Here is a 16,871-nt window from a genome sequence, read left to right as displayed (position 1 = left end):
TCCATTTCTACTTTGTAAAATAAATAAAAAAACAGCACTTCTGAAAGGGAAATGAATTTCCTTTTCACAGTGCATTATTTAATAAATTTAATTAAGCCCTTCAAAAGAGAAAAACGATGTTCCATTTTACCCCTGACTCTGTTCTGTTTAACCCAATTTCTTTTTCGGCATTTTTTCATGTTGGCATTTCATCACATAACTATTAAATGAATCAACGAAAAAAATTAAAAAAATTACCAAACGTAAATAAATGTCAGGGAATCACCCCTATACTTTTATTTTTCATAATTCTTATTGTTATTTAAATGGCAGCAAAGAAAAAAAATGTCCCACATAGTTCCGATCCCCCCCTATGGAGAGATGGTTTCCAGTCTCCATGTTAAATTTCCCATAAGGGGTCGTCCGCTCATTTTACTAAAAGGTCAGGTATATACTGTCGCGCCAAAAAACGGGTGTGTAGACCAGGGCTATTTGGGGCAGGGGCTAGATGGGACATTGCAGTTTTGAGCATGTTCCCGTAATTTTTTGTAAATAATGTTTTTTCCATACATGGGGACAAATTTGTAGAAAGACCCGTTTTCACTATAGTATACTATACTACCCTACACTATATCAGGAGTCAGAAAATAAAAATTAAAAACGGTTTCCCTACACTACACCACACTATACTACGCCATACACTACACTACATGGTGGCTGGTGTAGGAGCATCCCCAGACCGGTAGTTGCAGATACGCTCACTAGGTGGCGCCACGGTATTTCAAAGTCAGCCAGGGGTAGTGAGCCAAACGGCACGTCATAAACGACATTCCTTGGGGGATATTTAACATGAAGATTGGAAAACATCTCTCCACATGGACTACTCTAATTAAGGACGGGAATCTTCGCTATCCTGCCTTGTTATAGCTAGTCGGGTGGGGTATTTTCATGAAAACATTAATAAAAAATATCATTAAATTCAGTTTTTTTCGCTGATTCCAACTATGGATATAAATCTTAGCGAAATAAACTAATCCTTAAGATATTAGAAATTTATTTTCAGGAGTAGGGATAAAAGGACAAAACACCGGTGCCATCTAGCAACCAAACATCCTAAGCTCTTAAGAATATACGCTACAAGGTAAAAGATAGTTAGGCAGCTATGTAGGACTAGAGATAATAGAGTGGTCTCTCTTTCTCTCGTTATGCATGCATGGGCATCTGCTTGCAAACTAACAAGAGCTTAGGAGGTTTGGTTCCTAGATGGCACCGGTGTTTTGCCCTATTTCAAATTTTCCGTTAAGGAATTGGAAATATCTCTATAAAAATAAATGTTAGGTATAGGAACATATGGTAATTATATGGTAATTTTTTAATTCTGATTCTACTTCTCCCACAAAAAAATGTACATTGCCGACATAGGAAACGCCGAAGAGTCCCGTCCTTAATTAGAGTAGTCCATGCTCTCCATAACCTATTAACCTGCCATAACCATCCAAAGCAGAGCTATAGAATAGCCTACTGGTACCGCCACTTATATGGCGAGCCCTTCCATTGCTTTTTTTCTCTGGAAGTGAAGCCTGCTTATTGCCTGCCCTGTCCCGTAGCTATAAGCGCCACGGCGGGTGTGTGGGGAAATAGGGTATAGGAATGGTATAGGAATAGAGGGAAAATTGGAGGAGTGGTAAGGGTCGAGATCGATATCTTAGCTCCGATTTTCACTATCGATTGCTAAAGTTGGCTTCAATCTAGAGAAAATTTCCGAGAGGAGTTAACATGGCAGTGGCGGTACCACAGTCCGCAGTATTCTATAGCTCTGATCCAAAGAGTAAAAAAATATTTAAAAAATAAAAACATTTAAATAACGTGTAAATCATACTTAATTGCTATTTTTCTAATATTATTACTTTTGCCATTTTTGTATCATTGTATGAAGTATGATTGATTTTCGTAAATTTTGTTTGCCTTTGTTGAAATTTGGCTTTGTTGCCTCAGCTCAAAGTGAATGTCAATGTCTGTCTGATTCTTGTTGACGAAGCTGACGTGACGAGTAACGACATATACACCTGATATTTTTGATATCTCAAAACTTTCCACGACACTTCCTCCTTCAGGCTTCAACCATTTAGTATTAGTACACCCTATTTAAAATGTGGAACTCAGGTGGTAAAGGTTCCTCAAGTGATATCGTCAATAGGCAAAAACAGTGCCATATAAAAGCATTCGAATTAATCTCGCGAGCCCTGGAACTTGACGAACGAAATTTTAATGGTAACCCAGCGAATCTATATGTATATATATTTTTCTGAAATCAAATCACATGATTCATCATTCTCATTTATAAATGTATTTATAATATTAACTTGCTTTGTGGGCCCTTCTGTTATGCACATAAAGAAGATAAGGCTGTAGCAATCGAATTATATTCTGAAGGTATAAAAGAATTGGAATCTGGAATCAGCATTGAAATAAAAGGAATAGGAGAAGCATATGAAAGTGCCAAGAGGTAAGCCAAGTTGTTGTACCCATAAATAAAGAAATCAAGGTTGTATGATTGCACATGTATTGTCCCAAAGCTATGCCTATAAAATTTTTATTCAAATATTCAAGGAACTTGTAGCTATTACCTTTAGTAGTTCAGTTTATTTTTATTTATTTTTTTGTGTAACATTTTACACCAAGATTCATGAATGTCTAAGTTTAAGCAGCCTCAATTTACATGGGCTTATTTTTATAACTTCGTGTTTGTTTGAATTCTTACTCATGTTCTTTTTTGTTATTTAAATTTTACCAACACTAGATTACAAATGAAGATGAGAACCAATTTGGAAATGGCGAGAGATCGCCTACATTTTTTAAGTAAGCAATTTTTTAATTACTCTGGCAAAGTAATTTATTCATTTTCTTGATTATTTTCACTACAAATGATTTAAACTTGAAAATTACATTTTCTTAACTTTTTCTATTTTTTTTTGTTTAGGTGGCATGAGTGACTTACAGCACTTACCTTTGTGTGATCCGGAGGACGAAGTTTTACCTTTTGAATTTGTACCTGCTCGCGGAAATACTGAAGAAAGCAATCGCAAAGTTTCTGACCAATCAAGAGCCTTGCCGACCTCACGTCCTTCCGGTATTGCCGTAGCACGATCTGGTATTTATTTGATACTTGTATTGTTTAAAATAATCAATTTACTCTATATCGATTAATTGATTGCTACTATCCTTTTCATCATTTTTCTGCGATTATTAAAGCGACTACGACCCGAAAGAATGTCGTAACTCCAATTCGTAGAACTGGTACTTTAAAATCCAATATCACTCCTGTTGCTCAAGTAACCAACAATAAGGGCAGTCCGAATGCAAAAGGAACAGGTAAAACCAGGCAAAATTAATAATTTCTTTCTATTATTTTCTCAGTATAATGATTTTTTTTTGTTTTTTTTTTTTTCAGTCACCAGATCGAATGCCACCACTTCCGTTACCGCCAAAACAACTCCTGTTAGGTTGCCGGTTGCCGCAGCTAACCGTCGCCCCACACCTATTTCTGTAATTACCTAGTGGTACTTACTTACAACCATAGTTTGTTTACACAATTCTGGGATTCCTGAATAGAGTACTACACCGAATAAAGCCCCGTCCTCATCCGTAGGCAAGCCGACCTTAAAAGCATCTGGTATCAAAGGTGTTGAATCAAAGTTAGCATCTTTAATTCTGGATGAAATTGTCGACGGTGGTGCTGGAGTTTCTTTTGATGACATTGCAGGTTTGGAGGTAGAAACATATCGTTTAGCATTAAGTGAACTTACAGTAGATATTTTATTCTTTTCTGTTTTTTGTTTTTTTTTTTTTTTTTTTTATTTATCAATTCTGTAGCAAGCCAAGCAAGCTCTACAAGAGATTGTGATTCTTCCTTCCCTAAGACCTGAACTCTTTACAGGACTTCGCTCACCTGCTCGAGGACTTCTCCTTTTTGGTCCCCCTGGTACATACAATTAATTTATTCACCAGCCTTCCCCCCCCCCTTTTTTTTAACGGTTTACTGGTATTTTTAAATAGGTAATGGTAAAACGCTGCTGGCTCGCGCTGTCGCTAGTGAATCATCTGCCAAATTTTTTAATATATCCGCTTCGTCTTTGACATCTAAATATGTCGGAGAAGGCGAAAAACTTGTGCGGGCTCTATTTGGTGTTGCTCGAGAATTACAGGTATTGTGACATGTTCTAGGAGAAATAACTCACAAAAATTCTTTATTGTTTTTGCCGAGATTATTTATCTTGGTAATCTAAAAAAAAATCACAAAGAAAAAAGTGCCTTCGAGAAATATATAAATGAAATTTTCTTCAACTTTTTTTACAGCCGTCTATCATTTTTGTCGATGAAATCGATTCACTGCTTTGTGAACGTAGGGAAGGAGAACATGAAGCGAGCCGAAGACTTAAAACAGAATTCCTTTGTCAATTTGATGGACTTCATGCCTCGCACGAAGAAAAAATCTTGGTTATGGGAGCAACTAATCGACCACAGGAGTTAGACGAAGCTGTCCTTAGGTATTAAATATTAAAGCCAATTTCGCTTAAAAATTTGTATTGCAAGCAATCACGAAATCCTATGAACGTTCGTTTGTTTCACTCAAGACGTTTCCCCAAAAGACTCTATGTCCGTTTACCGGATGCCTCTGCAAGAGTTCTGCTGTTAACGCAACTTCTTTCAAAGCATAACAGTCCACTAGGTGAAAAACAACTCATTAAACTCGCCGAGCTGACTCAAAGCTACTCTAGTTCTGATTTAACAGCCTTGGCCAAAGACGCGGCCCTTGGACCGATTCGAGGTATGATTTCATTCTAAATCATTGAAGTCTTCGTTCAAAATTTAAATAACATTTTTCCGTTAGAACTTGGAGCAGAAAAGATTAAGTTGATGAAGACGCAACAAATTCGCTCGATTACAATGCAGGATTTTTTGGATTCTCTTAAACGAGTTCGCCATAGTGTATCAGGATCTTCCCTAACTGTGTATGAAAAATGGAACCGTGAATACGGTGATGTGAGCATCTAAGTTTTGCTATAATCTCTCCCGAAATCTGGAACTTACAAAACGTCACTTTGTTCTTTCATACTGTAACATGCTTGCTTTGTCTTGATTGCTTTTAACATTATAAGAAACAATTTTTATGAAATATATATTGCCGTGTTTTCTAATGAAAAAATTGTCTCGACAAGTATTATTGATATTATTTCGCTTTTTGGTTTACCAAGAGGGCTACATACCATTTTTTCCACTCCTCATTTGGTGCGATTGATACGATTGATTCGCTTTTGACCCGAAAAGTCGTCGTTTGACGGATTTGAAAGAAGAGGTGGTACAAAATTGTGAAAAATAATCCCTTTAAATACTTTTTAACCCGAACAAACGATAACTTTTCGATAGATATTTAGGAAAGGGAAACGTACATTTTCATTGGCTCGACTATATGCGTATGTTCTTGTTCTGCATTGATTTTAACATGCAATGCAACCCGCCCCTCAATAAGATGAAAAGTGGGGGGATTTCGATTTTACGGCAATCTTCACGACGTTTTTTTTTAAATAACTGATTTATTAATGCTGTTCATAATTTTCCAGAAAATCAATAGATGCAAATGCATGAGATAGTTTAGATGTTTCAGGTCCGCAATTGATCAATGTAGTTTACACTATTTACTCTCATTATGACTTAGGACCTTAGGTGTCTAACTTTATGCCAAGTCCACTGATATTTTTGTGTCTCATACTCGGCTGATGATCCGAGTCAGGCCAATTGAGCATTCAAACGAAAACCAAGAGAGATCAGCCGGACACTGCAGCTTCATATAGGTTAACGAAAAACAAAACTTCTAATCCGTTTTCTTACGATTTGAGGGGAAAATAATAATTATAAGGATAGATCAGGATAAATTAAATTACAGAGATGCAAACTATAGCATATTTTTAACAATATTACCAACATTGGAAAATTGAATGTGAGTCTATCGGAAAATTGTAAAGCAAACATCGCGTGGTCGATATAATCTGAAAATTAACGTCCCTGTCCTGTGCTAAATGCTTTGAATTTGTCGTAGGAATAGTATGTATTTCTTCTAACGGAAAAAAGAGGTTGGAAAAGAAAAAGTTTTGTGTGGCCACAATAGCAAATATGTAAGTCGTTCAATAGACAAATATTTATAATTAGAGCTGCAGCTCACCATGATATCAACAAATTTCAACTTATAGTCAAAATTTGGAAAAACGTTATCACCTGAACCATATTTTGAACCAAGGTTTGAAGCTATGAAATTACACTTTATTTAAAGGTACTTTTGATTCCCAATTTTGAACTTTGAATTTAATTCTTGGGACTTCTTAATTAAGGATTTCCGCTTTGCATTATCGAGTTGATTCAGTTTTAAATCTTCATCACGATCAAAAGGTTTTCTTTCTTTAGGACCGGACGAGTTGTCTTTCTATAGAAACAAAAATCTTACTTCAAATTACCCCAACTTTAACAGCAAAAATAAAAATGTAGGATTACCTTGCTTTTCATTTCCTTTTGATGTGTCTTCAACAAACTCTCTGACCTCTTCTTGGATTTATCATGCATGGCCACAATTTTCTCAAGCTTCTTATTCCTTTTTTGTTCCAAGTATTGTTTCCTCATTTCAGCTTCAAAATCCTCATCTTTTTCTTTGGATGTACTAGGCTGCTAAAATTATATTAATTAAATTATAGAAATTAGCAATGACCAGCTAAGAAAATTTCATTATATGTGTATCTATTGTACTATCTGAACCTTGGAAGTTGGTGTTGAAGTCCATTGATCTCTCCCTACAACCTCAGGTTTGTCAGAACGATTAAAGACACGAGGTCCCAGGCCAAAGTTTTTCCTTTTCAGTTCTGGAAGCTCAATCATCCAATCTTCTCTTTTTGGTTGCTTGTTGGCTTCATCATCATCCACACCAAGCAACTTCCTCTTCATCTTAAGAGCCCGCTGTTCAATGTCAACTGATGAACTATGTTCAGCATCCATACAATCAGCTGGCAGTGGTCCAATAACTTCATCATCTGATGAAGAGTCAACTTCATGATTAACAGAGCATCCTCTGTCATTGGAGATATTTGATTGCACTAACTTGCTGGACACTTTCTGTGATTTTAAATGAGCGGGAAGTGCTGGTCCGTAGAGATCACCTTCATCAGAATCTGAATCATCATTTTCATACGCTGTTTGAAGATGAGGAGGTAATGTTGGTCCGATTCGAGACATTTTGAGAGGGAAAAATTAAAACCACGCGGGAAATTGAGAATGCGTTACCGACAAAGAATTATTTTTAAAAAATCGAAAATAGGTGAAACCGAAACCCAATGTTTAGCTTACTGGAAATGCTGTTATAGTATGCAGGCCTGTCTCATGTGTTTTCTGTTTTGGAGTACGTTTTATTGTCACTCATGTCATGCCACTTGTGTTCTATGCGGTTCTATGATACGCTTCGATAATGCTTCTGGATTTATGAATTTATTTTGATAAATAAATTTAAAATAATAAAAAAAAATTATTATTAGTTAATTTTTGATTAAAATATGCAAAAATAAACCTTGTCTAATAACAAAATTCAAAATATTTGCGTAGATGGCGCTACGTTACAAGTACAAAAATCATAGTCATCGACCGTTATGAAATATGAAATGTCACAGGGCCTTTTTAGTATAAGTTATGCTTCCAACAAGCAGTTTTGGTTTTTGACTAGCGTACCTCGTGCGTTTCACTAAACTAAGGATTAAAACATTCAATAAGTCGTATATGGTGATTTACTTTATTACAGCCATCAAACAACAAGTTTATCAAAAATGAAATTAGTGAGGTAAGTTTCGGAATATGTTCATTGTCAAGTAAATTCGTACAGAAAGTAGCCACAAAAATCGGTTTGGTCTGGGTATTAAGCCGGTTGTTGGATGCGTCTGGGAAACTATGCCGTTTCTATATTTCACAACTTAAATAGTTCACTGCTTTCAATTGAAATAAATACCATTATTTTGTATAATCCTTAGGTTTTTGATGAAACTGAGCCACGAAACAGTCATTATTGAATTAAAAAATGGTACTCAGGTTCATGGAACAATAACAGGTAATTCAATTTTGTTGTCTTTATTCGATTTTTTATTTTACTGCAATCCTTAAATACTTTCTTCGAAAACTTAGTGAAATTGCAAACACATAAGTGACATTTTAGAAGAAAAGTTTTCCGTTTTGTATATTACTAAATTCATTCATTTGATTATGTTTTATAGGAGTTGATGTTGCTATGAACACTCATTTAAAAGCTGTGAAAATGACAGTTAAAAACAGAGACCCTGTTCAGCTTGAAACTTTGAGTATTAGAGGAAACAACATCCGGTACTACATTTTACCTGATTCACTTCCTCTTGAAACCTTACTATTGGATGATTCTCCGAAAGCCAAGGCCAAGAAGAAGGATGCTAGCGGTAGAGGTAAACTTTTTTCCCCTTATCACTGTGTTCCTCTTTTCATTTTCTTTTCTTTTTTTAGCTCGTGGAAGAGGCCGTGGACGCGGAGCTGTCAGAGGAGGACGTGGACGAGGACGTGGACGTGGTGCTACTGGTCCTCGACGCTGAAATTTGTAATTTCCAACGATTTTCCATTTTTTTTTTCGTTCTTTTCAGCAAATGTGGAATCAGTTTTCATTTGCATTACAAATTGTCATTGTCTTATATGTTTTTTGGTCAGTTGAAAAGTCCTTAAAACAAACACTTTTTTCCCCACAGTTGAGTCTGTATGAGAATTATTTATCAATTCCAATTGACTCCCATGTAAGCATAGATAATTTGTAGAGAACCGTCAATTCCTTTTCTTGATTTATAAGCGGACATCGCATAACGTTTCCTTGCTTATTTCAAGAATATTGACTATTCTTGCCATTTTGTCAGAGGAGTCGGGGAAAAAACAAGTGTAAAGAGCGGTGTAATAAGTAATGAAAGTTTGATGGAAATGAAAGTTAAATTACTTTTCTATTAAATTTAGACTAAAACTATTCAATTTTTTGTGACTAAACCATTAAACTTTAATTTAAATTAAGAATGTCGCAAATTTAAGGAAAACTTGACATGTTTAAGAACAGTCGTGGCTACAAGTTTTATTTGCTTTTGTAACTTCAGTTTAAGAGGTATTTGCGTTTAAGAGGCTTTCGGCGATATCTGCTCCTAATTTTCTATTATTCATACATAGAATGAAATGCAAAATTTGCATTTTCCTCGTTTTCCCGCCAAGATACAAAATGAAACTAGCAATGTTTCTGTTTCGAGCACAGGTTTATGTTAACAAACTATTAGAAATTAAAATTGAAAACAACCTTAAGACTTAAGTCCTTACTGCAAGGCCATTTGGAATATTCGTAACAAAAACTCAAAATCTGAAGCGTAAAAAACAATAGTGATGTAATTCAAACCAAGGTTTGATTTTCTAGTCGTCAAAGAGAGGGCCAGCTTGATAAGACAAAGATTTGTGTTAAAATAGTGCACGTGTTGAACGTATCCACATTCAACGTTGAGAATTGTTTATCATTCCGTGAAGCTCTTCCATTAAGAATCGTATGTAAATTTTTTTAACTGAAATTATTGCAGGGCAATGGTAGCAAACTTTAGCTACACGTTTTATGCTTAAATCAGCTAATGTTAATTTGAGAGTTTTCGTAACTGTATATTTGGACCACTATGAGAATATAATTGGCTATCGTTAGACGATGTCAAACAAGTGTTTTTTTTTTTTGTGCATGTGCACTTCATTTCTATAATCATCGGGATGCGAAAAAAGGAAATGTTTGACAAAACTGTGTGTGAGAAACAAATAATAGAAATGCTAACAGATACCAGGGAAAAAAGGTGGACACTAAAACGTTTGCACAAGTCAAAGATTGAAAGGATATATAGATAGACGAACACGAAATTATAATCAAAGATAAACCACATTTTTAACGTCCTTTGAGAGGCTCATTGGCAATTGGCATGGTGAGTGAACGGAGGGCTTTCAGCTCTCGAACGAATGTCAGCACTTGATGCTTTTTGAGCTATAGTCATAGAAAGAAAGCGTGTTCTCTAGCATACATCAAAGTTGGGACACAAGAGGGCAATCGAGACAATATAATTCATTTTTATAACATCCGTTTAAAATAGCGACGTACGAAAACATTCACTCAGAGGTTTACTCGACCATGGTCGGCCAAGCAACTGGACGAATAAAGAAAGTTAATAGCTTGAATCGACATTCAAAAATGTCCACGTAAGTCTAAGTATAACGCGAGTAGAGATATTTTTCTGAAGGAAACGCATGGCATGATTGGGGTTGATCTCATTGATTTGGCAACAACGATCGACATTTGGCATTGTGCATTATTTAAATACAAATTGACCTTTCATCCTCGTTTTGTGTGGAACTGCGAATAGTTCATATAACATCTCTTTTGTATACTCAGTTTACGGCAGCCGCCTGGCTGGAAGACTGGGGTTAAGAGTCAACAATTCTGGATAATTGATCTGAGAGAGCTATGAGAGTGAGTGAGCTGCCGTGTTGTATGAGATCAGAGCGAGCGGCGCTGGTCTGTTGGATGGCCTGTGCACCACACAACTCCTTTTGATATGCTGTCGCCATATATCCGGAACACTGGGGAAAAACATTTATGCAAGAGGTTCTTGTACGAATCCAGACTTTCTGGGCATTACAGGTGCTTTACATCACGGTAAACTATTAGTGTAAAACTATTCATCACTGGTTAGCGTCGGTCTAATATCTTTTGAAGTTGAGAATAAGAATCATATCAGAAGGCAAGTTATCTCAGAGAATGCACAATGCAGACACGAATTATGCTAATGATCAATCTAATATATATATATAGCATATGGATGGCTGAAGATGGCTTAAAGTCGTTCAATTATGGCAATTCGAAATTTTGAGTTTTTAACTATTCACGTGTCGTAGAGCTCCTTGAGAGTGATGTCATACATTCCCTCTTCCGACGAAGTTGTGATTTCTAAGATAAACAGATCCTCGTTGCAGTAGTGTTTGAGCATGTCGTCGTCTATTTTGGCCAAAATCCTATTTTTCAAGACAGGAAAAAAAATTCATTTAGCTAACTATTCGAAAAACAAAATTATCCAGTCGAAATATCAAATTAAGAAAATGATTGAAATTTCAAAGTGAAAAAATAAATTTTACCCTTTGGCATTTTTCCTGTAGAGCATGTTGATTGTAGATGCAGATAGCTTGTATTTACTCTCAATCTGTTGACAACAAATAAGAGTGGTTAAAATTATAATATCGAGAATGGACGCTTTCCCTGTTTGCTTAACCGTGAGTTGATTATGTAATAATACGTGATGGAAATGATCAATGTTTCACACTTACAGCATCAAGAAGTCCGAGTGACGTGGGTGGCACCAAGTGAAGTGGAGTAAAAGCAAGTTCATTTTCCTGGCGAACGTATATCATAACTCGCTCGCAGGGAGGAGGTGTCAATTTTCGTCGTTTTGACGCCGGTGACGAATAGAGAGTGGCGATGTTACCAGAAGTAGCGATAGCCGGAGCTCCTATTAGGCTGGTGTGTGTGTCCAAAAATTCTTTCCTGAGTAAAATAATAAGCAAATGTTCAGATAAAAGTGATTTGATAATAAAAAATAAATAACTAATAAATCTAGAACAATAAAGATAGATGGAAAACGGTTGAGTACCTCTCATGATCTTGGCCGTAGAAACTTGGAAGTTCCATGGGAGCTCCTAGCTGCAAAGTTAACATAAATCCGAATCAGTATATGAACTAACTGAAATGTAAATTATTGCTAGTAAATTACCTTTTCGTGGTCGTCAGGAGTAAAGAGAGTTGGTGGCTTCATTAAATCTGCCATGTGATAAAATTCAGAGCGTTCGGCGTTTAAGTGATAAAGTTCTTCCAGTCGTTTGTTTCGTCCTGTGACGACCATTTTTCTTTTGGCTGCTCGTCTCTCCTCGTCGCGTGTTTTCCTTTCCGCTCCCTGGTAATACAGAGCATCGTTTTATAGGTGTGTAGTACAAAACAGTTTCTAATTTCTAGGTTATCATTCATTACGAAAATATTTAGCGTGTTTCTCAACTCGGTTTCTACGCTTTTATTCTTTCGTTCCTTAACGTTCTATTTTAAGCTTTTTTCCTAAGGCTAATCTAGAGTAAAAATTAATTAAATTTCACGAGAATAGGCGTGGTGTCGGATACACTTGAACGATAATTTCACTTCAACTCGATTGTCAATTGCGACTTGACAAGGTGTAATATCCTCGGGGTTCCGTTTTGATCGCTTTAAACTGCAGCAGTGTTACCATTCTTTAAAAGCGTGTAAAAATTCTTTGATAAAAACTTCGAACAAATACAATTTCGGACTTAATACAAGCCACAGGTGAAAATTTGCCTTTTAGAAAAGGGCGGGCTATTCCTTCAGATGACGCTGCCCAGGAGATAAAGGATTGTTGAGAGGAATGGTGAAGTCTGGCTTGCACGCAACTTAACGATGATGGCCGCGGGATGAAGAGGGTGGGGTCTGATCAGAAATCCGTATGAAATGAATTTGTTCATGAAGAAAATATAATAAGTACGCAGAGAATTTGGAATCTTATCAAGCCAACGTAGAGCCATATTATAAGTATCTTATTTGCCATTTGTTGTTCTTTTTTTAATTAAAATGAAAATTGGGGAGTGAGAGAAAAGGCAGGAGTGTGTAGTGCGCGCGGTTACGTTTATATTCTACGTTGCCAATTATGCAAGCGGCTAGTCATTTTCAATATTACGTAAAGTGAGGTAAAATCAAAAGTTATTACTGAAAGCAGTTTAGCAGAAAAAAAACTTTTCTATGAAAAATTGAACAAGTCTGCCTTAAACTGGCATTTTATTTCTTTTTTCATCTTTTAGTGCTTCAACAAACCGCTGCATTTACAAACGATATGTTTATGTCAGTCCCCTATGTTTTGAAATTGAAATTATCAAATTGTGATTGACAGTGCAGGCCTAGCTGCTTTAAAAAAAAAAAAAAAAACGGAAAATAGATTTCTAGCTTCAAAATGGTCCGGGTACTTTTTTAACATTACCTCCCATCGACCGAAACCCAAGCAAAAACATGAATACCAATAAGGAGAAAGCAATAGACATACCAGCGAGAAGATAATAACTAATAGCTTAGCTAGGAAAGATGCTTTCTTAATTTTGTTACTTTCTCAAATTATCAGCGACCATCATCCAGTTTCGCATGCACTCAGCAATAGTAATTAAATAGCCGGCAGGCATTCACCGGGAAAGTTTCAATGATAGAACGTAAGAAACGTCAATCAAAGAGTTATCTGCCGAAAAGCTACATATTTTGTCGCTGTATCGCTGTATCTGTTTCTTTTTGGTTCCCCTAGCTATGTCCTTTAGTCGAATCTACGACTCTTTTTGAGTGCTGTATCACACATTTTTCAACTAGTCTGCGGGTTAAAAGCGGAAGAACCATACTAAGGTGGTTTGGTCATGCCGGGGCCAATAACTTGAAATGCCAGCGCCAGGATGCCAGCGTTGCATGCAGTCTGGACGCACAATACGTACAGGATAGAGGCAGAGCCGAGCCCGACGAGCGCTAAAATGTTTTAGTTTAACGGTAGTCTCCGCGTTCTTAGCGCAACAATTGAAAATGCATCGAAGACGAGAAACGCAGAATAAAAAACATGTTGAGGATAAAAAGGTATCCGAGCGCAGAGCTGAGATGAGGTTCGGATGGTTTTCGAGCGTGACTTCAGATTTTCATATCATCTCGTAGAAAGATCCATCATGCTGGCGGGGTCAAAGATTACACGTCACTTCTCCGCCCTCCTACGGTATTTCTCCTCTCTCTTTCCTTCTGGCCTGTTCCTCCCTATCTTATTTCGCTCTCTGCCGACCATTGCGAGTCAATTGTGAGCGGCATGAGTGGGAAAACAGAGAAAAAACAACACACACAATTCCCCGAAGATGGACTCAATTACACTGGCGAAATGTACTATGTCTCGATAACTCTTTGTAGCCTAACATATTGAAGCCAATTTATTATACAGTACATGGGTTAGGAATATCAAATGAATATCGCGCTGTAATTTCGGCTATGGCATTATTACGTAATTCTAATGTGTAGAGAAAACAGCAGAAAATCTTACCTTATCACAGAAAACTTTAACTTGACAATAGCCGCGGTGGAAGACTGGAATGGAATCCCGCGGATCGTCGAACGTGTCAATCTGCAGATGGAGAGGTAAACCCTGGCGTGGACAAGATAAAAAAAAGTTCATCGTTATTGGCTAGGCCAAGTCCAAAAAACTAGGGGGAAAAAAATTGGATACGAAAATACATGGTAGACGCTAATAATAAGGCATGGCTAGATCAAATCCCATCCATCAACTTGTGCAAGTAACTGGCAGCCCACGGCATGAATCACACAGAGTGTGTTCATCATTCGATTTATTCAAATGATTAAGGTCAGTGAAAATGTGTATGGATAACGCATGTCTTGAATTTCACCATATCACTATATATAGCCATGGAGGAGCGGTGCCCAGGGTTCAATCGAATCAACATTGAAAATGCGTGTCAGTTATGCTGTGAGCCCTGCGGACGAGGGCTAAGGACTATCACGAGTTCAATAGAGTAAAAGAGACGAATATCATACACACACTGGGAGGGAGGGAGGTGGAAAGAAAAAATAAAGTCTTGGTATGCTTGCTTTGATGTGCTGTATATATGTAAAGGGAAAAAAATCTGGACAGGTGTCCGTCACGGTGAGAGAGAAAGAGGAACGAGATGGACGTTTGTACCTCGCAGATTAAATCAAGACCCGGCGTGTACAATTGCGATGCCAAGTGAAGTGACGCATTCTGGCTGTGTGTTTGTGGAATTGCTTTCTCTCTCTCTCTCTAACCCAAACGAAAGAAAGAAAAGAAAGAAAAGAAGAAAAAAGTTTCTCAAAGTAAATAATCCATATTGGTGTGTATACGATATTACACCCCTATGCATTTGGAGGAAACGCTCTTCTCACGGATAGGCCTTAACGGTTGTTATTTCTTTGGCCTTTGTGTTTTCTCTTTTTCTTTTCTGGCTATACGCGCCGACTGTAGAAAAAAAGTGAACGTGTATCGAAACAATCTAAATATTTTTAACAAGATCGTTGTGTGTAAGTAGTAGGCAGCAGAAGACACAAGGTACACTACAGTGTTGGTGGACCCCGCCGCTCACTTGCGCGGGAATCTAACGGGAAGAATGATGATGCCACGCAATGACGGCTTAGAAATCAATCAATCCTGTTGGAGAGGGGACCTCGCCGCAGCAGCAGCACACAGCGAGCGGAGCGCAGAGAAGAAAGAAAAGAGAAAAGAAGAAGGGAGAGAGGACCTCGGCTCTTTCTCTTCGTGAAGAGATAGTTCATTTGCATAGCAAAAGAAAAGGCTAGAGGTAGACAGATAGGGTGAGAGAAATCGGCCCGTGAGAAAACGGTCAAAGACTCGCAGAGAAAAGGTGACTGAACATGCAGGGCGGTCATGGAGACATTGGAGCAATGGCAGTGTGTGTGTGTGTGCACTGTACACATAAGGATGAACAATTGAGCATCGGATCGAGCTATGGCGTAAGATTTGGGTGGGGATTGTTTGACTGGTTACCATTTCACGGATCGGCCCTTATCGACCACCAGGGTGTTTTTATCGCCCATCTCGAAAACAGAGCAGACATCCATTTCCTGACCTTACAGGGCCAGCGCCAGCCAGCAACAGCTAACATTCTCATTTTGGCATTTTGTTTTTATTTTTGTTTTATTTTTATTTCTTCTGATTTGTCAAAGGGAAAAAACTTGAAGGATTGGTCACCAAGTCCAAAAAATAATCTGATTGAAAACATTTTTATAATGAGACCTTTTTTCCCGAGCACAAAACAGCGCATGAAACAAGCACGTATCTTTTTTTCTAAAAGAAAACAAAAAATCCGTGTAAGGTCGAGTATAGATTGGCATCGATGAATAAAAATGCCAAAAAGCCAGTGGACGTCATGCAAGCTAATTTGAGTGATTAAAAAGAAGAGTTCATTGGAGCGTTCGTTTGAAACGGAAGAGACGGCTCGTACAACGTGAAAGGCCATCGGAATGACAGTTGGCGATATTAAGAGATACGCGCTCTGAGCTATAAGGTTGATGTAGTGTATATAGGATGTAGTATATATAGTAGAATGCCGAGCTAACCAAAAGCTGGCTGGGTGTGCGTTTGGGCCCTGATCAAATCTTAATTCTCGATTTGCATATGAAAAGAATGAGTAGACCATGTACCCTTGTGCTTTTCAGGAGAGAAGAGCGAAGATGGGGCGGTAGAGTAGCGCAATAAGAAGAAAGAAAGAGGGGGTTGAGCTGAACTCAAATCGACCTGGTCTTATTCACATTTCACTTTGTGGCACTATACAACTAAAGGGGAAAGTCTTGCGCAATGCTTCAATAGACGGCGAAAAAACTACTACTACGCAGTTGGCACCCACGTCCGACCTCTCATTTTCTTTCCCATCACATATCGTATTAGAAGCAACATGTAGATTCAATAGGGTTTCAACTCCATGGTACGTTTAGACTTTATACAGTGTTCATTCCGATGAGTGCCGGTTAGCCCACCCCAGAAGACGAAATTTAAAAAATAAATAAATAAATAAAAAAGATATGAAATGAATTTGAAATTCAATCTCCCTTACCTTTACTCCTTTCTGGCTGCTGAAGTCCGTGCTCAGACACTGAACGGCCACGTTGATCTAAACGAAATTTGCGGAAGCAAAAATAAAATTAATTTAGTCTCATGCATAATGATATTTTTGTC

General features: G+C 37.5%; 4 protein-coding genes across 14 annotated transcripts in view; 2 read left to right on the top strand and 2 right to left on the bottom strand.

The window, feature by feature from the left end:
- The first annotated feature begins 1,956 nt into the window (after window positions 1–1,956).
- Window positions 1,957–5,119, top strand: LOC124192858 (spastin-like). Of its 6 annotated transcripts, none has more exons than XM_046586363.1 (13): window positions 1,977–2,250; window positions 2,380–2,485; window positions 2,780–2,838; window positions 2,960–3,130; window positions 3,232–3,351; window positions 3,431–3,525; window positions 3,592–3,750; window positions 3,853–3,961; window positions 4,036–4,184; window positions 4,336–4,526; window positions 4,614–4,708; window positions 4,772–4,807; window positions 4,871–5,119. In XM_046586363.1, the coding sequence occupies exons 1-13, from the start codon at window positions 2,130–2,132 to the stop codon at window positions 5,032–5,034; spliced, it is 1,575 nt and encodes a 524-aa protein (XP_046442319.1). In that variant the 5' UTR covers window positions 1,977–2,129; the 3' UTR covers window positions 5,035–5,119. The 6 variants fall into 6 exon arrangements, with proteins under 6 accessions (XP_046442314.1, XP_046442319.1, XP_046442318.1 ...); XM_046586362.1 differs by having other exon boundaries at window positions 2,377–2,485; XM_046586358.1 differs by having other exon boundaries at window positions 1,957–2,250; window positions 2,377–2,485; window positions 4,614–4,807.
- A 947-nt stretch (window positions 5,120–6,066) lies between these two features.
- On the bottom strand, window positions 6,067–7,396 carry LOC124192859 (GPALPP motifs-containing protein 1-like). Of its 2 annotated transcripts, none has more exons than XM_046586365.1 (3): window positions 6,784–7,396; window positions 6,526–6,693; window positions 6,067–6,457 (listed from the first exon to the last, which is right to left on the bottom strand). In XM_046586365.1, the coding sequence occupies exons 1-3, from the start codon at window positions 7,255–7,257 to the stop codon at window positions 6,302–6,304; spliced, it is 798 nt and encodes a 265-aa protein (XP_046442321.1). In that variant the 5' UTR covers window positions 7,258–7,396; the 3' UTR covers window positions 6,067–6,301. The 2 variants fall into 2 exon arrangements, with proteins under 2 accessions (XP_046442321.1, XP_046442320.1); XM_046586364.1 differs by having other exon boundaries at window positions 6,526–6,696; window positions 6,784–7,395.
- Window positions 7,397–7,689: 293 nt separating this feature from the next.
- On the top strand, window positions 7,690–8,720 carry LOC124192860 (small nuclear ribonucleoprotein Sm D1-like). Its single transcript, XM_046586366.1, has 4 exons — window positions 7,690–7,852; window positions 8,040–8,116; window positions 8,280–8,480; window positions 8,539–8,720. Exons 1-4 carry the CDS (start codon window positions 7,839–7,841, stop codon window positions 8,622–8,624), a joined length of 378 nt encoding a protein of 125 aa, XP_046442322.1. The 5' UTR covers window positions 7,690–7,838; the 3' UTR covers window positions 8,625–8,720.
- Window positions 8,721–9,684: 964 nt separating this feature from the next.
- LOC124192856 (protein grainyhead-like) overlaps window positions 9,685–16,871 on the bottom strand; it is a 29,919-nt gene continuing 22,732 nt past the window's right edge. For all 5 annotated transcript variants that reach the window (XM_046586353.1, XM_046586355.1, XM_046586354.1 and 2 more), the window contains 7 exons: window positions 16,750–16,806; window positions 14,190–14,291; window positions 11,850–12,029; window positions 11,730–11,779; window positions 11,407–11,623; window positions 11,218–11,282; window positions 9,685–11,097 (listed from right to left, as the gene is read on the bottom strand). In XM_046586353.1, the coding sequence (XP_046442309.1) occupies window positions 10,968–11,097; window positions 11,218–11,282; window positions 11,407–11,623; window positions 11,730–11,779; window positions 11,850–12,029; window positions 14,190–14,291; window positions 16,750–16,806 (801 nt within the window). In that variant the 3' untranslated portion in view covers window positions 9,685–10,967. The remainder of the gene's footprint in view (window positions 11,098–11,217; window positions 11,283–11,406; window positions 11,624–11,729; window positions 11,780–11,849; window positions 12,030–14,189; window positions 14,292–16,749; window positions 16,807–16,871) is intronic.

Source organism: Daphnia pulex, chromosome 4 (genome assembly GCF_021134715.1).
Source record: "Daphnia pulex isolate KAP4 chromosome 4, ASM2113471v1".
NCBI lineage: Eukaryota > Metazoa > Arthropoda > Branchiopoda > Diplostraca > Daphniidae > Daphnia > Daphnia pulex.
Note: the sequence above shows the minus strand (reverse complement) of the source record. Positions and strands in the feature narration are given on the sequence as shown.

Coding starts and splice junctions, on each gene's coding strand:
- LOC124192858 (XM_046586358.1), top strand. CDS start 2,130: ATGTGGAACTCAGGTGGTAAAGGTTCCTCAAGTGATATCGTCAATAGG. Junction 2,839..2,959: donor AGATCGCCTACATTTTTTAA/GTAAGCAATTTT, acceptor TTTTTTGTTTAG/GTGGCATGAGTGACTTACAG. Junction 3,526..3,591: donor GTCGCCCCACACCTATTTCT/GTAATTACCTAG, acceptor ATTCCTGAATAG/AGTACTACACCGAATAAAGC.
- LOC124192859 (XM_046586364.1), bottom strand. CDS start 7,257: ATGTCTCGAATCGGACCAACATTACCTCCTCATCTTCAAACAGCGTAT. Junction 6,697..6,783: donor CTTCAACACCAACTTCCAAG/GTTCAGATAGTA, acceptor ATATAATTTTAG/CAGCCTAGTACATCCAAAGA. Junction 6,458..6,525: donor AAAAGGAAATGAAAAGCAAG/GTAATCCTACAT, acceptor TTGTTTCTATAG/AAAGACAACTCGTCCGGTCC.
- LOC124192860 (XM_046586366.1), top strand. Junction 8,117..8,279: donor GGTTCATGGAACAATAACAG/GTAATTCAATTT, acceptor TATGTTTTATAG/GAGTTGATGTTGCTATGAAC. Junction 8,481..8,538: donor GAAGGATGCTAGCGGTAGAG/GTAAACTTTTTT, acceptor TTCTTTTTTTAG/CTCGTGGAAGAGGCCGTGGA.